The following is a 26,285-nucleotide window of genomic DNA, read 5'->3' on the forward strand; positions in this document are numbered from 1 at the left end:
ACTCGCAGCTTCAGCTCCCTCCATAAGTTTTCAATGGGATTAAGGTCTGGTGACTGGCTAGGCCACTCCATGACCCTAATGTGCTTCTTCCTGAGCCACTCCTTTGTTGCCTTGGCTGTATGTTTTGGGTCATTGTCGTGCTGGAAGACCCAGCCACGACCCATTTTTAAGGCCCTGGCGGAGGGAAGGAGGTTGTCACTCAGAATTGTACGGTACATGGCCCCATCCATTCTCCCATTGATGCGGTGAAGTAGTCCTGTGCCCTTAGCAGAGAAACACCCCCAAAACATAACATTTCCACCTCCATGCTTGACAGTGGGGACGGTGTTCTTTGGGTCATAGGCAGCATTTCTCTTCCTCCAAACACGGCGAGTTGAGTTCATGCCAAAGAGCTCAATTTTTGTCTCATCTGACCACAGCACCTTCTCCCAATCACTCTCGGCATCATCCAGGTGTTCACTGGCAAACTTCAGACGGGCCGTCACATGTGCCTTCCGGAGCAGGGGGACCTTGCGGGCACTGCAGGATTGCAATCCGTTATGTCGTAATGTGTTACCAATGGTTTTCGTGGTGACAGTGGTCCCAGCTGCCTTGAGATCATTGACAAGTTCCCCCCTTGTAGTTGTAGGCTGATTTCTAACCTTCCTCATGATCAAGGATACCCCACGAGGTGAGATTTTGCGTGGAGCCCCAGATCTTTGTCGATTGACAGTCATTTTGTACTTCTTCCATTTTCTTACTATGGCACCAACAGTTGTCTCCTTCTCGCCCAGCGTCTTACTGATGGTTTTGTAGCCCATTCCAGCCTTGTGCAGGTGTATGATCTTGTCCCTGACATCCTTAGACAGCTCCTTGCTCTTGGCCATTTTGTAGAGGTTAGAGTCTGACTGATTCACTGAGTCTGTGGACAGGTGTCTTTCATACAGGTGACCATTGCCGACAGCTGTCTGTCATGCAGGTAACGAGTTGATTTGGAGCATCTACCTGGTCTGTAGGGGCCAGATCTCTTACTGGTTGGTGGGGGATCAAATACTTATTTCCCTCTGCAGAATGCAAATAAATTCATATACTTTCCACAATGTGATTTTCCGGATTTAATTTGTGATGTGCTATCTCTCACTGTTACCAATAACCTACCCTTCAATTATGGGCTGCTCATGTCTTTGTCAGTGGGCAAACTTACAAAATCAGCAAGGGATCAAATACTTATTTCCCCCACTGTACATGTATATCTGTTTATAAAACTGCTAATTGTTCTATAAATATTCCTGGGGGAATTTTACACAGAAATATTAAATTCTGCTTAAGAATTTAACGTTCTGCAAAATTTGTAATGTTTTGTGAATAATTCTCAAGGCCCATCTCCCCCCCCCCCCCCCCCCAAATAAACTCTTTCTCCCTCCTCAGGCTTGATGATCCCCAGGAAAATCACGCTCCAGATTCTACCACCTCCTTCCTAAATTTTCTTTTACTTCTTAGCGTAGAGGAGTGTGGTAACCGTGTTAGTTCACTCTTAAGGTTATCAATAGAAATCAAACAAAATAAAACAAGGAAAAGAAAATAAGATACCTTTTTTATTGGACATAACTTAATACATTTCTTGATTAGCTTTCGAAGGTTGCCCTTCTTCCTCAGATCGGAAATAAGCAAATGTGCTAGCTGACAGTGTATATAAGTGAAAACATTCAAGCATTACTATGACAGTCTGAAAAAAAAAAAAAAAGGGATCTTTCACTTGCTCATCTTCCAATGTGGTATATATCATTCAGTGTAAAAAATGTAAAGAAGGATGCTATATTGGAGAAACAGGCCAGATGCTTAAGACAAGATTCAATTTACATAGACATCATATGAACAATACTGGTGCCAGCAGGGTTCCCACGCCTGTTGGTCAACATTTTACAGGACCAGGACACTGTACCAGTGATTTCACAGTGAGAATCCTCAAAGGTAACTTTAAAACCATACAAGAATGTAAGACCTTTGAAGTCAGAATGATTGAATATTTTAACAACCAACAGAAAGGACTTAACAAGGATCTGGGGTTCCTAGCCCATTATAAACCATAAAGCTGTATGTCTCTGTTGATCACCCTCCCCTCACCTATCCACACCCACCCTGTTAGAATATCAAGGATATGCTTTGATGTCCCCATGCATACTTCCTACCCACCCCCCTCCTCCCACCCTGTCAGACTGTCATAATAATGCTTGAATGTTTTCACTTATATACACTGTCAGCTAGCACATTTGCTTATTTCCGATCTGAGGAAGAAGGGCAACCTTCGAAAGCTAATCAAGAAATGTATTAAGTTATGTCCAATAAAAAAGGTATCATATTTTCTTTTCCATGTTTTATTTTGTTTGATTTCTATTGATACTTCTTAGCGTGAAACCCCTTCTCTTCTCCTGATAGGTTCACCCGCCAGCCGTCTCTGTCCCTTCTCCATGGTGGATTATCTCTCAGTGCTTTTTCTTTGCTCCCTAGTTCTTTCTACTCCTATCTCCACCTTTCTCTGTTCTACTATTCTCCCTCTACCTACCTCCAGCACAATTTGTGCCCTCTGCAGTTCTCAACCCCACCCCTTAGCCTTCCTTGCCCCTTCTCCCAGTTCTGTCATCAAGGTCTTCCCCTCTCCCCCCCCCCCCCCAAACATACCCCCACTGCCCTTTCTCTATCCATACCAGGATAAAGTAGTATGGTTGTCATGTTAGTCCACTTTGAAAGGTGACAAATGGAAATAAAACAAAAGAAAGAAAGGAAAATAAAGTGATAACTTTTTTATTGGACTAATACATTGACAAATTTTCAAAAGCACTGCCTTCTTCAGGTTGGTTATGAGAAAAAGGGGTCAAAATCAAAATATATATAGTGAAACATGAAAAGCATTCCAATGACAGTCTTGAAGGAAATGGGAAGGATGGAGTGATGGGAAAAACACAAGAGGTGGATGGATAATCAGAAAGTGACAAAGCAGTATAATTATTTGGTTTGTAATGATGATAGGAAACCCAGATCCTAGTTAAGTCTTGTCTGGAATGTGGCAAATTTTCACCATTTTAACCTCAAAGGTCTCCTGCCTGGCCTGAATTAAAAATTGAACCCAACCCTTCATAGGCAGGGCAGAATTAGTATTCCTTAGACCCTGGATGCTCAGCATATAGTCAAAAAGTGGCTGTTGCATAAATTGAGCAAAGGCCATTTGTGTAGGCTCTTTTTCTTGGCTTTACGGCAACAGGTTCTTGCCTTACTGAGGAGTTCTTTTAGATACTGAAAAATGGTTTGCGGTAGTGTAGGTGCGGGTTTTGGGCGTGTGCTTATCCATCTTTCACCGCGCCTGTGAAAAAGGCCTTTTTTTGGCCGAAAATGGACGTGAAGCAAAATCAAAATTGCTGCACGTCAATTTTGAGTCTGAGACCTTACCGCTAGCCATTGACCTAGCAGTAAAGAATCCAGGCGGTGATGACCCACGCATGTCCGAAAATAAAAAATATTTTTGGGACGCACGCCAAAAATGAAATCACCGCAAGAGCCACGCGGTAGTCGGGCGGTAACTCCATTTTGGCATGTGCTGGGCACACGTAGACGCTTACGCGGCTTAGTAAAAGGACCCCTGAAGTTGTTTTTTGCAGTAAAATCTCTTGTGCTAATAAAGCTATGTTGATAATGGTTGGAAGAAACATGCCTAGCTGAGGAAGATGAATTACTAGGAGATGCTGAAGTTATGATCCTTAATCAAGTAAACTGTCTCACTTTTTCTCTAAAAAGAAATTAACCGCTGTAAGAAGCATCTGCTAGCTCAGAATGAACATAGTCAGACAAGGCAAAAGCTCACAATCACATAGGCATATGGCTGCAATTGCGGAATCAGAAATTCTGACTAAGGTTTAAAAGGTATCATAAGCTGTTCTGATAAGGTGAACACCACGCTCATTATCCTCTACTACTAAAGTGGCTTGCTGGGTTTAACCTTGCACAGAAAAAGCAGGCAAAAAAAAAAAACAAAAAAAAAACCAACCCACATGTGCACAGTTTTTTCCTCAAGCTTTTGCAGGTACTCCAAAAGCAGCTGTGCTGTAAGCCTGGAATCATCAGGAAATTTTCAGCTGGTCTGAGCAGATGTAGGAGTCTGCACAGAGGGATTCTTGTGCATCTTCCCAAATTGTAGCTTTTTCTCGGCTTTGAAATGCTCCCAAAGGCGATTTAGACAATCCCTCTGTGCCCATGGTGACATTCAAGCACAGTATTTGCACTTCCTTTGATCATGGTCGGAACCCATGAAATGATTGTTAAATTTCTGATCTTTTATTTCCATTTCAAACAGCATCTAAAATCCTACTTTGGTGGTATGTTTGTTTATTTATTTTAGAAAAATAATAAAAAGGAGGAATTGATGAAATACAGAACTGAAGAAAATAATTCAGAAAAACGTTTACAGGAAAGCATCGTTTCATGTGTTTTCATCTAAGTGGAAAACAAAACAAAACTGAGGAGACCACTGTGTCCCTGGAAAGGGCCGTGAGTGGTCAGAAATTTACACTCAGGAGTGCAGTTCCATCATGACATCATTCCACATGTGCCTGATGCAATCCTACTTGACAGAAAAAGCACGTTCATGCACAGAAATGGATGTTTATAAAATTGCCAGAGGTTTATAAGGGTAATTCTATAAAAGGATGCCAACGTGAGAAACCTAAGAATGTGCATAAACCTTAGTGCACTGTCAGATTGCACTTATTTTCAGAGAAAAAGATATAGTGGAATTAGGAAAGAAGAGCGAAAAAAATGATAAAGGGGATGGAACTCCTCTCATATGAGGAAAAGCCAAAGAGGTTAGGGTTCTTCAGCTTGGAAAAGAGACGGCCGAGAGGAGATATGATAGAGGTCTACAAAATCCTGAGTGGTGTAGAACGAGAAGAGGTGAATCGATTTGTTTTACTCTTTCAAACAGGACAAAGACCAGGGAACACTCAATGAAGTTACATGGAAACACTTAAAACAAATAGGAGGAAATATTTTTTCCCTCAAAGAAAAGTTAAGCTCTGGAACTCTTTGCTGGAGGATGTAGTAACAGCGTTTAGCGTATCTGGGTTTAAAAAAAGGTTTATGGAAGTTCCTATAGTCTACTATTGAGATAGACATGGGGGAAGCCACTGCTTGCCCTGAGATCAGTAGCATGGAATTTTGCTACTATCTGGGTTTCTACCAGGTACTTGTGACCTGGATTGGCCACTATTGGAAACAGGATACTGGGCTAGATGGGCCATTGGTCTGACACAGTATGATGTTCTTAATCTGAAAGTAGGCTTTCCTGGGGGCACAGTATAGGTAGAACTGAAGTAGAACTGCAATGCATGTGCATATTTTTATTATGCAGGTGCACATATAGAGAACATAAGACATATTTATACCTTCTCTGGAGCAAGTGTAAATTTGCACCCAACTGGAGCTGGATTCTAAAAGGCACAGCGATGTATCTATGTTGCCTTTATAAAAGAGGTTTAAAATAGGTTTCTTTTTAGACTTCTCACAGATATTTTGCTAAAGAAGTATTTCATACTATACCCACACATAAGTATGCACAGTGAGAAGACAGTGGGTAACAAACCCTGCTCTTTCAGTGCAGTGCTCCAGTTTTGAGTAAACAGATGCAACCAGGGGCGTAGCTAGGTGGGGGGCCACGGGGGCATGGGCCCCCGCAGATTTAGCCCTAGCCCCCCTGCTTTCACACCCCTCCCCCCGCCGACCCTCCCCCGCCATCAGGTACCTTTGCGGGCGGGGGTCCCCAATCTCCGCCAGCCGAAGTTCTCTTCAGTGCCAATCTCTGGCACACTGCTGATCTGGATTCTGTTTCTGTGAGTCCTGACATCCTGCATGTAGGAACGTGCAAGACGTCAGGACTCACAGAAACAGAATCCAGATCAGCGAACACACTGGACTCGGAGACCGGCGCTGAAGGGGACTTCGGCTGGCGGGGGTTGGGGACCCCCACCAGCAAAGGTACCTGGTGACAGGATGGGAGTGTCGAAAGGGACGGGGGAGGGGCGCCGCCGCCGCCGGGGGATGGTCAAAAGTAGTGGGGGGTGGGCTAATATGTGCCTCCTCCCGCTGAAGTCTGGCTATGCCCCTAGATGTAACCAAAAGATTTGTTGCAAGGAGATACCAACATGTATTTCAGAATTGTGTAGAATTCACTAACAGAATGCCACTTGAGGCTAAAATCATTGATCTGAGGCCTCTTATTCTTATTTCTAGAGTAGACTAAACTTGCCTTCTTAATTAATCCATTTCTGCGTGCTTTTTAATGACTTTCTACAGCACCAAATTTATAAAGTCTAGACAGCTACTGCAAACCACTTGGTGGCAGTGATATGCAATGCTAGAAGGAACACAATAGTATTCTTTTTCTCCCCAGTTATGTATGACATTAAAAAAAAAAAAGAAAAAGGGTTATCGTACAAGAATAAGGTTTCTAGTCTTTTCTGTGCTTGCCTTCTTTTGCCCCATTACAGAAAAAAAGTTGATATTTGATATTCAGCTGGTGCCCTCAACACCAATTTAGGGGTCCTCTTATTATGCCGTCGTAAAAGTGGCTTTAGTGTGTCCTTATTTTTTCCTGAAGTGGTTAGGTCATTATTACCACAACCGTAAAAATGGCCTTTGAGTATTCTTTCTATTAATGGCCATGTGCTAATGTTGCCATTAGCGAACAGTCATTAAAAACTTACCACCCATTTTGTAGGCGGTAAGGGCTCATAGATATTCTTGTGTTATGCAGTTAGGATGCAGTAATGTAGCTGCACTGATTAGCGAAGGAATGCCCATTCGCTGCCCTTGACGCACCCCTTCAAAAAAAAAAGTAGCGCACAGTTTACATATGCTAATTTGCCAGTTACTGCAGGATGCCTGAGCGCATCCCGCAATACTCCACTTTAAGCTGCGTTAGGCTGGCATTAGCTCCAAATGCAGCTTAGTAAGATGGCCCCTTAGAGACCTCCAGCAAAAACCTAGAACGCAATATTGAGCCGGAGACCAAATATACAAAGTATCCATAAATCATTATGTATCTGCATAAATTTGACCACAGTCTTCAGGCTTGGGGGGGGGGGGGGGGGGATTTTCTAAGCTGCAATAAAATATTACATTTTACTGCAGCTTTATTTACCTTGTTTGAAATATATGACTGCTTCAATTAAAATTTCTCTCATTAAAAGCAATACTAAGAGCAAAGCCCATGCTTAACAGGGTTATGTTTATCTCTACTTTTTTTTTTTTGTTACATTTGTACCCCGCGCTTTCCCACTCATGGCAGGCTCAATGCGGCTTACATGGGGCAATGGAGGGTTAAGTGACTTGCCCAGAGTCACAAGGAGCAGCCTGTGCCTGAAGTGGGAATCAAACTCAGTTCCTCAGTTCCCCAGGACCAAAGTCCACCACCCTAACCACTAGGCCACTCCTCCACTACTTGGATTTGTATTGTTTCTTTCACTTCTTTCCATCGCATAAAAACCGAAAATATTCCTCCACCTCCCTCTAATAGGCATGTCACTATTTCTTAGGCAGTTCATCATTATTTGACATCATTATATAAAAATGAAAAATAAACCATTATGTTGATTTGTACTGCATGCTTATCTAGTATATTTAGATATTAAAATAGGGAAATTAAATATATTGATTGCAAATACAGCAGTTCATACATTTTCTTATTTCTTTTCTGATGCTTCTCGATTCTTTACATGGTATTACTTATGTTCTTGCAAAGGTTTTGTAAGAGCATAAAAATTACCAAGATGTGTCAGGACAACGGTTCATCGAGCTCTGGTACTGTCTCCAGCACTGGCATCAAGGTCAGGGAGATTAGCCAGTAAAAGTTGATTTCTTGTTGCTTATTCCCAGATGTAAGAAAATGGCAACCTCTACTTTTGTCTGGATATTGTTACAGGACCTTTTTCCTCAAAATTTGATCCAATCTCTTTTTAAACTCTGACATGCTATCAACCCTTACTCCATAATTTAGCAACAAATTCCACAGCTGAAGTGTGTGTTAACTGGGGAGGGGGGGGGGGGGGGCGGGGAATTGACACCTCTTAATTTATGGGCCCTTTTACTAAGCTCCTTATATGGAAGGGTGACCCCTAGCAGTAGTAGTGCGAGAATAAGAGTAGAGGTCATTGGTGTCCAACCCAGGAGGCAGTGGGGAGTGACTACTGGGCCTCCTAGACTATAAATGACGGCACTGGGTAAAACCAGGGGAGGCAGAGTAGTGCTTTGGGGGAGCATGCTTTATTGTAAGAGCGAGCTTGGTGTGTCAGGGAGATTGGTCTTTCAAGAGGAGGCAGTCGGAGGGCCGAGAGTAAGTGGAGGGGCAGAAATCAGGGGATCTCAACATGTGGGGTGCGTGAGGGGGGGGGGGGGTGAGACTGCAGTGGCGGTGTGTGATGAGGAGGGATGTAGAGGGGAGATGTGCTGCCACATCAGCTCTTATTTATTAACAGTAGGCCTGCACTGCATTATATGCTGTGCCTGACAGCTTGGGTGGTCCGGCGCTATTGGGCACTGCATGTAACGTGGTGGCCGTGCAGTAACTGTGTCCTGTGTGGTAAATGTAGGGTACATGCTGGACACACCCCCTGCATTTACTGTAAAGGTTTTACACTTACCTCATGTAGATTTTTGCTGTAAACATGCAGTAAATGCAAAAATACTTAACATGCCTTAATTATACAGCCCCTTAATTTCAAATATGCCACAAGTTAAAGGTAAGAACATAGGAACCTAATAGCAGCTATACTGGGTCAGACCAATGATCTATCTAGCCCAATATCCTGCTTCCAATAGTGGCCAAACCAGGTCACAAGTACCTGGCAGAAACTCAAATAGTAGCAACATTCCATGCTACCAATCCCAGGGCAAGCAGTGGCCTCCCCCATGTCCATCTCAATAACAGACTATGGACTTTTCCTTCAGGAATTTGTCCAAACCTTTTTTTTTAAACCCTGATGTGCTAACTACTGTTACCACATCCTCCGGCAATGAATTTCAGAGCTCAACTATTCTTTGAGTGAAAAAATATTTCCTCCTATTTTAAAATTATTTCCATGTAATTTCATCCAGTATCCTGGTCTTTGTACTTTTTGAAAGAGTGAAAAATCAATTTACTTTACTTCTACTCATTCTAGACCACTCAGAATTTTATAGACCTCAATCATACCACCACCCCCCCCCCCCCTCAGTCGTCTTTTCCAAGCTGAAGAGCCCAAACCTCTTTAGCCTTCTTCACATGGGAGGAGTTCCATATCCCTTTATCATTTTGGGTGCTCTTGTTTGAACCTTTTCTAATTCCGCTATATCTTTCTTGAGATATAGCGACAAGAACTAAACACAATACTTAAGGTAAGGTTGCACCATGGAGCGATACAGAGGCATTATAATATTCTTGGTCTTATTTTGCATCATTTTCCTAATAATTTCTAGCATTCCGTTTGCTTTTTTGGTCACAGCAAATATAGAAATTATGGCAGATAAAGGCTAAATGGCCCATCCAGTCTGCTTTTGTGGCTTCAGGTACAGTCTTTATCTCTACCACTGCTGGGGGGGGGGGGGGGGGGGGTTATTCCAAGCATTCACCTTTCTTTCTGTTAAAAAAAAAAGGTATTTCCTTACAACACTCCCAAGCTTATAACCTCTCATTCCAGAATTTTCCTTCACTAACTTGTTCCACATCATCCATAATTTTATAAACATATTTCACTATCATATAGTCATAACTTATTTAGCCTTTCCTTGGGGGCCTTTCACAAAGCTACACTAGTGTTTTTAGCTCTTGTAAAAATCAGCTGGTTGTAAAAAAAAATGAGATGACCACAGGAATATAATGGGCGTCTCAGCGTTTACCGCTAGCTGATTTTTAGTACGAGCTAAAAATGCTAACACTGCTTTGAAAAAAGACCCCCTTTGTAAGGAAGCAGCGTCATCTACTTTATCATGTTTGATGCCCTTCTTTGCACTTTTTCTAGTTCAGCTATATCTTTTTTTTTGAGATGGGACAACCAAAACTACACACGATACTCAAGGTGTGATCTCAACATGGATTTATATAGAGGCATTGTACAGAGATAATAATTTGATGTTCAGCCGACTAACAGAAATGGGTATTCAGTAGTCTTGAATATCTGAAATATAAAAGTACATGTAATTGAAAATATTAGCAGCTCTAATTTTGCTAATATTGGCTTAGTTTGTAAACCGCTTAGACCGTAGAAAATCTTAATAAACTATAAACTTACCTGATGAGGTACAAGTCCAAGAGAAGTGGGAGGCTCATTCATTCTATCATCGCTGCTACTAGCAACTGCATAACCCCTGCAAAGTCAAATGTTAACTCATAAGTCTTCTGAAAGAATGCATGTTCTATATTTGATCTCTAAAGAGAAGATTTTAAGGATAAATTGTTATTTAAAAGCAATTCGTATGGTTTCCAAGAAATGTGTATATGGGGGGGGGGGGGGGGGGGGCATGGGCTGTATCACAGGAGATGATGAAACCATTGAGTGAAACTTGGAAAATATGGACAGGGACGGGGCCAGAAGCTTTAATTGGTGCAGAAAATTCTATTTATTGCAAATTGCATCAAGGGCAAAATTTTCATATAGCCAGATTAAAACTGCTGCAACATTTCAATTCTCAACCTGGGTTCTCTCATACTATTGTCCATAGCACCATATACCCATAACAGGAAAAATAAAAGGTTTTAAAAAATTAAATTCTTCTGGTATATATTAGACTCCTAATTCTACCATAACTTTACATCTGTTATATACTTCCACCCCCTCGACCCCTTTCCCACCAGGAGGCTCTCCTTGCATAAGAAGTGAGCTGCAGTCTAATCCTGTCTTTTATACTGCTTGTGGTCACAGCCTGATGATGTGGATTGCCCCGATTCATCCACTAAGAATGCACGTTGAACTGACTAGTTGTTAGGAATATATGTCTTCTCTCACCAGGATTTAGGAATTTGGGGATAAGCCTTGATATACTGCCTTTCTGTGGTTATAATCAAAGCAGTTTACATATTAAACACAGGTACTTATTTTGTATCTGGGGCAGTGGAGGCTTAAGTGACTTGTCCAGAGTCACAAGGAGCTGCAGTGGGAATTGAACCCAGTTCCCCTGGTTCTCAGGCCACTGCACTAACCAGTAGGCTACTCCTACATCTTTTACCATGAAGTTGTCTCTCAACCTTGGGTAGGTCTCAGTTGTGAACTAACTGCTATAATTTTTCTGCTGATCTTTGATATCTGAGCCTTGCCTGCCTTCTGCATATGAACCGTTCTGCTGGCTATGACCTTAGCCTGTTTCCTCACCACTTGGCTGTTATAGGTGAACACACATGACCTACATCCACAGCCCTGGTGTTCCTCATTGGGGCTGACCCAGCTGTGACACCCGAAGGGGAAAGGATGTAAGGAGAGGGAGACATGGATGGGTGATCAGAAGAGAAGAAAGCACCTTTATGCATCAGTGACTATGGTCAGAATACTAAAAGAAAACAAACATTCTGGGAACATAAGTCTTTTGAAGCTAAAATGATCAGATACTTTGAAATTAACAAGAAAGGAGATAAAGATCTGTGTTTCCTATCACATCATAAGCTATAAAAATCTGGTGCCTTGTCACCTTCTAATCACCCATCCATCTCCCTCTCCTCTTTCCTCCTTCAGACTGTTACCAGAACGCTTTCATAAATATATCTATATACACATACACAGAGTATACAGTATTGTCACCTTTTGCTCATTGTGTGTTGACCTGAGAAAATTAACTTCTATAAGCGTCTCAAAAAGCACCGTTTGTTTTAATTTATTAACTAAGGGGCCCTTATACTAAGATGTGCTATGAAATAGGTTTAACACGTCTTAACGCAGCCCATTTCTAGCACATCCCTTAAAAAGGGCTTTTTCTCGAGTGTGGCAACTGGAAATAAATTAAGATGGGAGAACTTGGGGGTCACGTGATGCCTGCTGCCTGAGGGGACGTGGTGGAGAGGGGCTCCCCGAGAGATCTGCTATATTCAGCTAAAAACAGCCAGTTTTGCTGGCTATACGCAAATTCTGAGGGTGTTGGCTGCTAGACGATAGAACAGAACCCAGATTTCATCACGTTTCTGAGAAGGTTTCTGAGGAATGCCCACAAAAGCCCAGAGAGGAGCAAAAACCCCGAACAACAAGGCGCCGAAAAAGATGGCGGAAACAACAATGCAGCCCGCGCGGAGCGACACAGAACCGCAGGCAGGAGAATGGATAGCGGAAATAACGAGGTCGGTGTCGGCAGCACTGGAAAATAGACTTACCAAACTGCAAACAGCTGTGGATGAAATAAACGGAAAGTTTGATGCACAGGCCACCCGCATTGCTGAAGTGGAGAATCGAGTGGCGGCGAGAGAGGACGAGGCTCGGCAAATGGCGGCTCAAATTTCTGAACTTCAAAAAGAAACAGGAGAGCTGAGAGACCGCCTGGAAGAGCAGGAAAATCGAGCACGACGAAACAACTTGAGAGTGGTTGGTCTCCCTGAGTCAGTGCTGGACAAAAATCTTTATAAGTTCTTTGACTCCTGGCTTCCAGACCAGCTGGGCATAGCAGAGGGCAGAAACAACATTTGCTGTGACAGGGCGCACCGAATTGGGGTGCGCAAGGAGGAGAATGCCAGACCCCGAACAGCAATAGCGCATTTCACCAACTGGCAGGCGAAAGAGGAGATCTTAAGGGCTTACCGCGCAAAGAAAGCTTTATCGTACGAGAGCAACAGGTTGTTTATTTTCAATGACTAACTCTGCAAGAGTGGCACTGCTACGGAAAGCTATGGCACCTACATGCACTGAACTGCATAAAAAAGGAATCAAGTTCGCCCTTCTCTACCCGGCGAAGCTACGGGTATGGTATGAAAATCGAGTGTCCTATATCAGCGATCCAGGAGAGGCGAAGGCAATGCTGGAGAAAATCACCGCGGCTGGCACCTGTGAGCTGGGAAAGAGCCCGTGACCAAGGAGAGTAATCCTGGAAGTGGGAGCTGAAGGTTTTATTTGCAAATAGCCAGGAGGCATCTATTAAGTGCTGGGACAATCTTTGAGTTTAGAGTTGATGGATATGCTAATTGATGGACAGGCTCCAAGCGAAAGCGGGAGCAGGGAGGGGGAGGAGGGGTTTGTAACAGGGATAACATGTCTGGTTCTTTCAGCTGTTTTAGTTTGAAATGAAGGGTTATAGAAGGGTTAGTTTTATGGCTGATGGGGGTATGGGCTTAGGATATATAGTCACAAGCTTCCTTTGTGGGTCGTCTGACATTCCATAACTCTTGGATGAGGGGGGACTCTCGGGGAGGCCCTGTCGGACCGGTGAGTCTCGGGTAGGAGTAGGATGGAAGACAAGGAATGGAAGGGACAGGGGAGGGGGGGAGGGAGAGGAGAATGGTGGGGAGGGGGAGGGGGGGTGGATGAATGCGTAGAGATGAAAGGGGTGTGGTTGTGGTTGTCTGTGTGGAAAGAGAGGGAGGGGGGAGGGGGGAAGGAGGGCTTTTGGGTGGGAAAGGACAGAGATCTGAAAGCTAAAATCACTGTGAGAGTCTGTTTGCTTAATGAGTGTATTGAAGATACTTGCCAGTTGGGCTGGGAGACTGGCGAGATGTATAGTGTCTTTATCTATGGTATTAATAACATACAACCTGACAATGGTTAATTTAAGAGTAATTACGTTGAATGTGGATGGTGTGCACTCCCCAGTTAAAAGAACTAAGCTGCTCTCGTGGCTATGCAAAGAGGGAGCAGATATAGCATTCTTGCAAGAAACCCACCTCTCGGCATCTGAACATCAAAAATTACAACGGAGCTGGGTGGGAGAGGTGGGGTTCTCTTCTTATAATTCTAGACAAAGAGGAGTGGCCATATTAATACACAAGAAATTGCCATTTAACACTCATAAAGTGATCCAGGACAGAGAGGGGAGATATGTACTGATTATGGGTGAATTGTGGGGACAGCATATGCTTCTTTGCAATGTCTATGGGCCCAATGTATATTCCTCCAAATTTTTCTCTGAATTGGTGGCCAAAGTATTGACCCTTCCTGATTGCTTAATAGTGATGGGGGGAGATTTTAACATGGTGGCTGACCCCTCAGTGGATTGCAAGCCCCCGAAAACCAAGGGAAGAAATTGGGACAATAAAGGGGTGAATTTCGTGGCTTCTCAACTGGGGCTTGAGGACATGTGGAGGCTGTTACACCCCCACGATAGAGAATACACATTTCACTCCCATCCGCATAATGTATACTCTAGGCTGGATTACATGTTGGTCACCACTTCTTGGCTATCTAGAGTCACTAAAGTGCATATACTTGATAATGTGTTGAGCGACCACTCAGCAGTTACTTTAGACATGTCATTTGCGGCAGAAACAAAGGAGAGGATTTGGAGATTTTCACCACTATTGTATAACAATAAGGAATTTCATGAGTTTCTGAGAAATAAGTGGCTTGAATACCAAAGGTACAATCAAACCCAGGGCGTAGATGCAGGTACATACTGGGAGGCCTCGAAGGTAGTGTTGAGAGGCGATATCATAGCATACACAGCAAGGCAGAGAAAAAAAAGGGAGGCAGATCTTTTACGGTTGTCTAGAGAATTCCACCAGTTGCGGAGGACACATATGAGCTCCTTGAATGCAGACTGTAAAGCTCAGCTGTTACATGTTCGGAAACAAATAGATGATATCCTGACCCAGAGAGCTGTAAGTGATATTTACTTTCAGCGCTTTAAACTGTTCAAATGGGGCAATAGGGCAGGGAAGCTCTTAGCTAACCTGGTTAGGCCACCACGCAAAAGACAGGTCGTTACCACAATTAAAGATCCAAAAGGGAGGGAGTACACGGAGGAGACACAGATAATGCAGCAATTTGTAAATTTTTATAGCTCTTTGTATAAGGCTAAGGAGTTTGACTTAGAGGCGTGTGAGCGGTTCTTTCAAACGATGCAGCTGCCACAGCCTACAGAGGATCAGCTGCTTGTTTTGAATGCACCTATCTCAGGAGAGGAGATAAAAAAGGGTATTAAATCCCTCAAGTTAACCAAGGCCCCGGGGCCCGATGGTTTTGGCCCGGAATATTACCGTATTTTAGTGGATCTAATAGTGGAACCCCTGGGGGCGTGGTTTAATGGGATTGCAGAAGAGGGACTGGGAATCCAGCGCAACATGGCCCATGTGGTATTATTGCCAAAACCGGGTAAGGATGTAACACAGGTGGGATCATACCGCCCCATTTCGCTTTTAAATCAGGACATAAAGTTGTTGGCGGCCATAATGGCCAAGCGGATGAATACGTTATTGCCCTTTTTAGTGCATGAAGACCAGGTCGGATTTGTCCCGGGGCGATACGCTTCCATGAACATTATGAGGGCTATGCTAACAATTCAGGAATACGGAGGGAGTGGGGGAAAAGAAGCCATAATAGGATTGGACATGGAGAAAGCTTTTGACAGTATATCATGGCAATACCTATTTTGGACCCTAGAAAAGTTCGGTATAACTGGGACTTTTTTATCCTGGATCAAGGCCCTTTACGCGATGCCACTGGCTAGGCTGTTAGTTAATGGAAAGCTCACAGAGAGTTTCTCGCTGCACAGAGGCACCCGCCAGGGTTGCCCTTTGTCGCCACCCCTATTTTTACTGGCCATAGAACCGCTAGCTATAAAGATTAGAAGCAGTGGATCGATCCGAGGTCTGCGGGTGGGGCATAGAGAATTTAAACTTAATCTATTTGCCGACGACATCCTAATGTATGTGGCGCACGCCCCTACGGATTTGCCCAGGGCGTTGGATCTGGTGGCTGGATTTGGGGATCTGTCGGGGTTGCGAGTAAATTGCTCTAAATCGGAAGTGCTTCCTTTGTCGGGACGCAGTGGGGATCCGGGAACAGTAGAATTGCCGATCCCATATGCTAAGGGCGCAATGCGATATTTGGGTATTTTCCTTAGTACTAGTGGTGGGACGTTCTACAGGAAGAACGTGATGGAGTCAGTGGAGAAAATTGGGCAGTTGTGTGCGCGATGGAAAGACTTGCCACTTTCTTTGATGGGGAGAATAGCTCTTGTAAAAATGGTTCTACTGCCTAAGATTCTCTACCCTCTACAGGTGGCACCTATCTGGGTCTTACGGAGAGAGGAACGTTTGTTTCGTTCCATTATCCGCTCTTTTATTTGGCATGGGAAAGGGGCACGAATAGGGCATCAGAAACTATCCCATAATAAGGGGGCGGGAGGCCTGGGGTTACCCGATTTACGCATGTACAATGTTGCAGCGCTTATGCGCTTTATTTTTGAGGGGTTGGCAGATCATTATAAGTTTTTGCCAACTGGAGGGCTGGAGGACTGGAGTCGCCCATGGTCGTTTATAAATTTAATACACACGCGAGCTGGCACTGACTCTCAGATGGTGGGCAAGCTGGCATTCCTGAAACCCATGCGGAGGGCGTGGATTTGGTGGAGAGAGAAACAACAGAAGACACCCAATGCGTCCCCCTTTTTGGGCATGGTGGGCAATGCGGAGTTTCCAGCAGGCATGGGGTACTCGGTGTTTACCCAGTGGCAGCAGGAGGGGTGCAGGATTTTAGGCCATCTCCTAGTGGAGGGGGGGGATACGCTGGAATCTTTTGACCAAATCAAAGAGAGATGGGGTGTCCCTAATAAGAATCTACTGCAATACATTCAAGTGAGGCATTATTATTCTGCTTTACAGGGGAAATATGGGGATAAGTGGAGGTGGGGCCTGTTGGATAAGGTGTTGCTCCGGACCCCCTATAAAGTCAATAGTCTCTCTACATGGTATAAGATCTTGCAAATGCATAGCCCAGAAGGGGGCATGGAGAGGCTGGTGGGACATTGGAACACAGAACTAGGTACGACCTATACACTCCAAATGTTTAACAAGCTTTTCTCCACATTATATGACATGGTTAAAGTAGCAGATCTGCAGGAAACACAATATAAGATAATGCACAGAGCATACATCACTAGGGCTAAAGGGGCAATTATGGGCTTATGGGGAGATGGACAGTGTCCCCGATGTCATCAGGGAGGAGGAACCTTTCTTCACTCTTTCCTGGAATGTCCGAGCCTCTCAGTGTGGAATGAGGCCTTCCAATTAATACAGGGAGTTACTCAAAAACAGCTAGAATGGGACTACGCAACACTGCTCCTTGGAGATCAAACCCTTTTGAAAGCACAGAGGGTATTGCAACCGTACAGGCGATTTATATATATGACCTTATTGTTAGTTAAAAAGACTATTTTACAATTTTGGACATCCTCTGAGAGTATACCAAGTGGAGCTTGGAAGGCACGAATGAGTGAAGTGGGTAAATATGAGAGCAGGATCTATGCCAAATCTCTAAAAGCAGGCAACAAGCAATACTCGATGGTGTGGACAGACTGCTTACAGAGGCTCAGTTAAGGGAGGGGGGGGAGGGCTGGGTAAGGGTAGAGGGGGGGATAGGAGTGCATGGGCAAATGGCTGGTGTGTAAAGGTGTGGATATGAAAGGTATGCATGAGATGAATAGATGAGGGATACTTGAAAAGCCGATGCAAATATGGTGATGGAATGATTATGTTGTGGGATTTCGTGTTTACTTGATATTGTTATCAGGAATGTCATGTGCTTGTATTTAATAATATCATTTTGTTCTCTGTGACAAGTGTTTATACATTGTGTTGGCGACAATAAAAAATAAAAAAAAAAAAAAAAAGATGGGAGAACTTACTACCTCCTATTTAGGAGACACTATGGGCTCAGTGTTAACCCTGTATTATTCAGTTAGTGTAGGCTAACGTGAACACACTAACTTAAAAGCAATTCCATTCCCATTCTGCGCCCTTGAAATGCACCCTCCAAAAACAAATATTAAAAAACAAACAAACACTGCATGGTTAGCATGTGCAAAAGGGAAAATTACCTCAAGTTGCTTTAGCACATCCTGCAATAAACCATTTTTGGTACATTAAGCCCGCTTCCCCCTGGATTCTATATAGCTTGCCTAGAGATCTGCGGCAAAATCGGTACGGATTCTATAACACGCGTAACTTAAGTTAATGAGAACTGACAACAGCATTTAAACAATAATGAGTACTAATTGGCACGGATTAGAATTTAGGCGCACAAGTCGATAAGCGTATTCTGTAACAATGTGCGTCAAACTTGTAACACATTCAGGCAAAAAGGGGCGTGGTTATGGGTGGGAAAATGGGCGTTTCATGGGCGTTCTGAAATTTATGCACCTAGTTATAGAATATGGCTCAGTGCACCTAAATCTATGTGCTGGGATTTGCACCATGTTTTCGTTGGTGTAAATGGATGCGCATAGATTTAGGCACTGAAAATTAACTAAGTGCATTGTATAATCGGCACCTAAATCTAGGAACAGATTATAGAATATGCTTAGTTGGCACTGATTTCCGCAACAAATTTTTAGGTGCCATATATAGAATCCCCCCTATAGGGCTTAGCACACCTTAGTAAAAGGGCCCCTAAGATAACTAAGAAAAGCAGTGGTACTTATAGTTCTAAATTTGTGAATTTGCCATTCTGCAAAAGAATCAAACTGGATTAGAACAAGGCACAGCACTGAGACAGGATTAAGTGCAATGAATGATGTATTTTACACAATCTTAACATGGGAAGGGAGACATATCTAATACTACTAATACATTTGTATTTGATCACTCAGTTCTATAACAACATTTCAGGAAGAGAGTATTCAAGAGGTAGTTTTTACTCGAATTTCATGGTCACCAGTTTTCAGTTCAGTTGCGTGGCACCAGCTTGAAAAATAGACAGAATTAATTTGTGGAGTTCCTCAGGGGTTTTGTTCTAACTTGCATATGAAATCTTAGGGTTGTCTTATTCTTTCTATGAGTAATTGCTTATTTATAGACAGATGCCATCTAGCTGTTTGTTCTAGAAGTGGGAAATTTGGTAGAGTCAATAAAGAAGCCAAATGAGGTTATATCCAAAGGATTAGCTGCTAGAAAATTATTACTCAATGGCAGCAAGACTGAACAGTGGAGAGAATCAGGTAAAAGTCCAACCCTGACAGCTCTACTTCAGTTTCATTATTGAAGAATAGTTCCTTTGTTAATGGTCTTTGGGTAATTTAGATTACCTTTTTATTTTAACTTTTTGTATTTATATTTTTGTTGCTACAAAAGCTTAGAGCTATCACAAAATTCTTCGAAAGGCCTGCATTTCCTTTCATTGTTCAATCGCTCTTATTACAAACTGACTACTGCAATGCTTACCCTTCAGGATGCTGTAACACTGACACCATCAGCTCTACTGCCAGGGCTCCCGCAATCATAGCTAAACCTGGCCGACTCACTGTGCACTGCTGATCTAAAGTACGATCTCTGGTTGACTTGAGAAAAAAAAAAAAAAAGAAAAATTTTGAAATGCACAAGCACAGTTTTGCTTGGGGAGAGGTTATTTAATGAGAGACATTCAAGGGGGGATTTTATAACTAAAATACATGTGTAAAGATTATTCACATAGGAGTAAAAATTAAGTTGTACTTAACCAGATAGGAGCCGCTCCTACCCAAACAAGTGTCGTTCAATAGGGCCAGAAAACAAGGCAGATGATCCGCCAAATCCAACATGGAAGATAAAACCAAGAGGCAGATCTTGTAAAAAAAAAAACACAGTAAAAAAAATTCAGTAAAAAGCTCTCAGGTTATCAATCATCTGTGACCCACATATGGCCATGATTTACCTGAAATATTGGCTGCGTCAGGGGCAGAACAACTTTGTGACACTGTGGTTTGTTTGTTTTGGTTTTCTTTTTCCAAGATCTTCCTTTTGATTTTTATCTTCCATGCTCAATAGGGCCAGTCAATTTTCAACAGCATTACCTAGATAATGCCACTATAAATTACCAGTGACAGCCCAGGAGCTATTTGAATAATGCCAGGATAGGTTGGAGCAGAACTAGGGCAGTTCAGGGGTGGAGCTAAAGTGGAGCTGGAAGTTACCCAGTTAAAGGTAATATTCAGTCTTATAACCAGATAATTACCCAGATAAAGTTAGGACAGCAAAAAGGTTGTCCTGACTTTACCTGATGGGTAATTGGAAATCAGTCTGCATATAGCAAAATTACTCACTGGTAAGCAGGTTATTCTCTAAGGACAGAAGCCAAGTATTCTCACAGATGGTTGATGTCATCCAACAGAGCCCAGTGCAGACACTGACTAGCAAGATAAAGAAGTTTTTCCGAGGACAAGCAGGCTGTAACATTCTCAAAGCTCACCAAAAACAACAATGCTAGGACAATAGGGACTCAAAATGTCAAGGCAGTGGAGGAACGAAGGGAGCAAGATGGGGGTATAAGGAATGAGGAGGCACGAAAGGTAGTGTGGGCTTACTGGAAGCAGTAATTTGAAAACCAATATCACAAGTTTGAACTGAATGTGTGCAGAGAAGGGTAGCCAATGTTCTTGACGAAGAAGTGGGGTGACATGGTCAAAAGGTTTGGCACAATACAAGAGATGAATGGCAGTTGAACAAGTTGGAGATGCTTTAATGAACACAAAGGTAGGCCAGCATAAAGGGAATTACAATAATCAAGATGAGTATTACAAGACAGAATCAGAGAGTGAATAGATTATCAATGATAGGATACGAAGGAGTAGGAGAGTAAGGGTTGGGAAAATGATGGCCTCACGTTTTTGGGAGCTGAGGAACAAACGATGCTCTTGAAGCCAAGTAGAGACTTTAGAAAGACAAAGGTTAAGATTAGATAGGTCAGACTGTGATTATATTGAATGAGGGTAAAAAGAGGAGCCAGAAAGACACATTTGGTGTGATGGTGAGCATCCTGGAAAGTATGATTGTAGAGATAGCTACAAAACCAGCCTAGAACTGTACCCAAAATGCCAAGAGATTGTAATCTTGAAAGGAGAAGAGAGGTCAACAAGATCAAAAGCGGAAGACAGATTGAAACTACAATGACAAAGGTGCATTGATCCAGCAATATTCTTACTGAGTCATGAAGAGACAAAAGATGAAGCAACTTCCACCACCTTCTCTTCAAACAAGTTGTCACCCCAGCAGGGAATGTCTGCCAACCTCTCCTGAACCACCGGTTCTAGGTCAGAGACACACAGCCATTAGAGTCTGCGGAGAGTTTGGATGCTATATCAAAGGAGTTATACACGCCCCTGGCCAAAATATTTTCTACTCTCCAGCTGCTTGCTAACCAACTTGTGAAGCTCTGTGGCCTGCTTCTATGGGAGAGTATCTGCGAGACTTAGTGTACTACGGACAAAAGACTGCAAGTAAAGGCTCGTGTAGAGTACTGACAGCTTGAGTCCTGGAGCTTGAGAGCGGATTCGACCACCAGAGAACGGGGTGGCAGTTGAGCCTTCTGGATACAGTACTACGTATCCACCTTCTTAGGTGCAACTTGCACCGATAGGGGAGATTCCCAGTTCTTCATCAGTGCATCCTTAAGGATAGGGTGCAGTAGTACAGTGACCCCTTCCTTAGGAGGAGACTCGTAGTCCAGGACAGTCAACATTTCTGCTCTGGGCTCTTCCTCCGTTTCTAATTTAAATGAGATGACAGAAGCCATTTCCTGGATAAAACAGGTGAAAGAGACCCTCAGGTGGAAATGTATGTCTCTCAAGGTGGGGAGGGATCAGAAGGTATCCCATAAGACTCCTCCTCCAAATATTAATGTGGGTCTTCTGAATCCCATGCGTGGTCCCATTCAGACTCTTCACTGTACTCAGGTTGTATTGATTGAGAGTCTGTGCCTGCTTCAACTCAGTGGATCTATGTCCATGTCCCAAAGAGTGCTGAGGTACAGCCCTACTCTGACTCTAGGGAAGCTTCCTATCTCGGCATAGACAGCGGTACTGTATGCATCAAGGTTGACACCCGTCGAGGTGCTGGTGTCAAGGATCTCTGCATCAGCATGGAAGGAGCCTCAGGAGGAATTTGGGCTGGATTTGTAGTTGGCGCAAGTGCCTTTGATGCTTGAGTGGTTTGCAACTGCAGCATCTGCACCAGCTCCTCCCTGAGTATGGTTTGAAACTGCTCATCAAAGGAAGGCATCGGCAAAGGTGGGGGAGTCGGAAGAGAGGCAGTCTGAGAAGGTGTCTGTGTTGGGGACCTAGCTGCTGGGAGACTTGCGCACCAGCAGCTCTCCCAAGAAGGGGGTGTGCTCGTCCTGGTGCCAGCACTTCTCAGGTACCAGCGATGCCGAAGCCTCAGTGCTCCTGGCACTGTATGTTGAGGAAGACGGATGCTTATGATTCTTGAGCTTCCCCTGACACACAGCACTGTGGTCCTTCGATGCAGACAAGGATGATGTCAAACCCGTATGTGCCCTCAGTGTCGGGTCCAATGCTGACCGTTCCTGGGGCTTACTCAGCGCCTGATGTCGAGTGAGGTGGAGACCTCCTTGATGCTGGTGCACTCCCAGTGGATGCTAAAGTCTTGGCAGCCATCGAGGTTGATGCTTCCAGTGCCAGTGTCGATGTATCAGCCTTCAAGGAGCCAAAAAGCTTCTCCTGTTGAACCTGCTGCACCCTCTGTGTCCTTAGCTGTATTTGCAAACAGAGAGAACAAGAGAAACTCATGGTCAGGTCCAAGGCACTTGGAAGTACCAGTTGTACGGGTCCATCACGGAAATCACCCGATTATATTGGGCACACCTTTTGAAGCCACTGGGGGTCTTTTTGGACATCAAGAAAAGAATTGTAGCCAAATTAAACTCCTCAATCTTGAACTGGAAATCAAATCGAGGTCAGGGCTCTGGCCTAAAAGGGCCTAGCAGTACCCCAAAAATAAAGGAAACTTTAAAGGTCGAAAAACTAAAACAAATTAAAAGGGAAATTTAAAGGAAAACATTATCTAAGGACTTGCAGCACAAGACAAAAGAGCACGAACCGCACTTGAGAAGAATGTAAAGACACGTCCTCCATGCTCCATGGAAAAACGAAGACCGAGGGAGCCACGCTCATGCATCGGACAGGAAGGCACTATTGCACGCATGGTGGGACGCTGATAGAAACTTCTCTTTCTTGCTAGTCAGTGTCTGCACCGGGCTCCATCTGATGACATTAATCAGCTGTGAGAAAACAACAGCCTGCTTGTCCTCAGAAAACACTAGTACCCAGATAAGTTGCAATGACCTTCATACTTAGATATTCAGTGCAGTTATTCGGGTATGACCTGGCGCTGAATATCTGGGTATAAAAAAAATAAGTGTTCACCGCAGCAGGCTGAATGTCAGGGGAATAGTTCTCTCTGTGCAAACTTGGCCAGATTTTCAAAGCAAAAATATGGGTTTTATTTCTGCTTTGAAATTCACATAGGGGAACCACGCACATATACCTGCTCTGAGTTTATTGACATATATACACTTGAACTTTTAAAAGCATGCCAAGTCCAGGGAAATTATACACGTATGCTGTCTTCATAAAATAAGCATCTTTTTGAAATTTTCACATAGGCAATCCAGTTAAAAAATCAGCCCCACTGTGTCTGCTGAGTAAATCTGTAAAGAAACAGAATACCCGGAAATGTATTACAAAAAAAAAAAAAGTATTACACCCATTATTTTAACATAAAAATTAATCACTTTCCACCTCAGAAATGCACTGTACTATTTTGTCCATATTAAGGCAATGGTTTCCTAACTTTAGTGTGAAGTGAATCTGAGAAAATAATGATTGGAATATGTTGACACTACAGTAGAATGCAAGTGGTGTTCAAAATTCAGCACCAGAAAAAAAAATATCGGTGCTGCATGTGATTTATAAAGGGCGTGCACACTTTATAGAATTGCACTTAGCACCAATTCCTGAACTCAGTTTTAGGCCCCAGTATTTACACCTGCTGAAACCTGGTGTAAATGCTGGCACCCATGTTAGGTGCACTGAGACAGTATTGTATAACTACACATGCAACTTTTCAGAACGCTCCTGATACGCCCATAACCACACCCCCTCGAGTTACATGCTAGTAGAGTTAGGCGTGATGCCTTACAGAATAACACACAGCCAAATGCTTGTGCAAATTTTAATTGAATGCCAATTAACTTCAATAATTGGTTGTTAGCACCCAATTGATAGCTAAGGGTTTGTTTCTCAATTAATTTGCGCACGTATGTAAGCCACATTGAGCCTGCCATGAGTGGGAAAGCGCGGGGTACAAATGAAAATAAATAAAATTTTGGGCATCATATTTTATTTATTTAGAGTTTGCTCACACCTTTTTCAGTAGTAGCTCAATGTGAGTTACATTCAGGTACTCTGGATATTTCTCTGTCCCAGGAGGGCTCACAATCGAAGTTTGTACCTGAGGCAATGGAGGGTTAAGTGACTTGCCCAAGATCACAAGGAGCCAGTGCCGTAGCGAGGGCGGCTGACACCCGGAGCGGGTCGCTGCTGCGTGCCCCCCCCCCCCCAGTGCGCACCCTCCCCCCCCCCCCCCGGAGCGCATTCTTACTTGCATTAGGGCAAGAGGGGCGGGCGAGAGGGCCGATCCACCCCCGAGTGCACGTCGCTGGGAGCTGCGTCGGCTCCGTTGGTTCCTTTGCTCTCTCTGCCCCGGAACAGGAAGTAACCTGTTCCGGGGCAGAGGGAGCAGGGAACCGGCGGAGCAGACACCCCCACAGCGGCGTGCACCCGGGGCGGACCGCCCCGCCCACCCTTCCTACACCACTGCAAGGAGCAAAAGGGATTAGAACCGGCCACCTCTGGATTGCAAGACCGGTGCTCTAACCACTAGGCCACTCCTCCAGTGGTTAGTGTATGCCACTGCAAGCTAAACATCATAATGTGCAAATTATGGGAGGAATTTTCAAACTGCCTGCATTGGTGGAAACTTCATGTTCACTATTTACCTGCGTGCACTTTCACAATTAAAACCACCATGGGTACAACGTCTTCTAGCACATTTTTTAATTAGAAATTATCTACATGTGTACTTTCCTCCCCTTGCCTCTGGACAAGTCATTTAACCCTCCATTGCCCCTGGTACAAAATAAGTACCTGAATATATGTAAACCGCTTTGAATGTAGTTGCAAAGACCTCAGAAAGGCAGTATATCAAGTCCCATTTCCCTTAACAAAACACACTCCCCGGGAATGTTTCTCTCTCAGTGTGACTAAGTCGCCAAGTGCTGTGAAAACATGGAGTTTTAGTCACTTGGGGGCGAGGGGGAATTTACAGATACTGTTTAAAGTAGAAAAAAAGGTTTCTTTAGCTGTAAATCACAATTTTGGATGCTACCATGAAAATCCAATTTGCACACAGTTCAACTTACATCCCCTGGTGCCACAACATCATTACAGAAGTAGCAGCCAAGTTTATATCCAGGGATATTGGAGAAGAGAGATGAACTGAAGAGATCAGCATTATTAGAGACATTAGTGGCGTATAAATTACTGGGCTCCTCCCGTTTCAGTTTAAGTCCATGTCTCATTACTACAAATGTGTCAAATCCCAAGGCAGCATTGATAACCAGCTGTAAAAAAAGACAACACATATACAGTTACTCGCAAGAATAATGCAGCATGTACTTTTATTTTAGAGGGGAAAATATGAAGTTTATACATTGGAATCAGAGCTATAGTTGTTCACAATAATGCCAGTTGGGAATTTTTAAATGTGTCCAATACAATAAATTAGAGAAAAAAGCGTCAGCTATCCAGACTGTGAATTCCTGGCAACGGTGCAGGTCTGCACTGAAATGGCTGCTCTCCCAAATTCCTGGGCATCACTACAAGCCCTAGACCAGTGGCGTAGCAACATGGGGCCACAGGGGCCTGGGTCCCCGTAGATTTGTCCCTGGACCCCCCTACTGACGACACTCTCGACCCCTCCTCCCGCCGCCAAACCCTGCCACCGTCGGCTACCTTTGCTGGCGGGGGACCCCAACCCCCGCCAGCCGAGGTCCTCTTCTTCCGGCGTAAGGCTTAGTTCTGTTTCCGTGAGTCTGACGTCCTGCTTGTTGTACGTGCATGACGTCAGACTCACAGAAACAGAACTAAGCCTTGCAGATTAGCCAGCGAGGTCCTCTTCTTCCGGCGTAAGGCTTCGTTCTGTTTCTGTGAGTCTGATGTCTTGCACGTTGTATGTGCAGGACGTCAGACTCACGGAAACAGAACTAAGCCTTACGCCGGAAGAAGAGGACCTCGGCTGGCAGGGGTTGGGGTCCCCCGCCAGCAAAGGTAGG

The 26,285-nt window shown here is 43.8% G+C and overlaps 1 protein-coding gene across 2 annotated transcripts in view; it reads right to left on the minus strand.

Moving 5' to 3' along the window:
- Positions 1–26,285, minus strand: part of ATG7 (autophagy related 7) — a 337,049-nt gene that overhangs the window by 208,952 nt on the left and 101,812 nt on the right. For both annotated transcript variants that reach the window (XM_030205749.1, XM_030205748.1), the window contains exons 14-16: positions 25,374–25,574; positions 19,343–19,458; positions 10,290–10,365 (exon numbers count right to left, since the gene is read on the minus strand). In XM_030205749.1, the coding sequence (XP_030061609.1) occupies positions 10,290–10,365; positions 19,343–19,458; positions 25,374–25,574 (393 nt within the window). The remainder of the gene's footprint in view (positions 1–10,289; positions 10,366–19,342; positions 19,459–25,373; positions 25,575–26,285) is intronic.

This window comes from Microcaecilia unicolor, chromosome 6 (assembly GCF_901765095.1).
Source record: "Microcaecilia unicolor chromosome 6, aMicUni1.1, whole genome shotgun sequence".
Classification (NCBI taxonomy): Eukaryota; Metazoa; Chordata; class Amphibia; order Gymnophiona; family Siphonopidae; genus Microcaecilia; species Microcaecilia unicolor.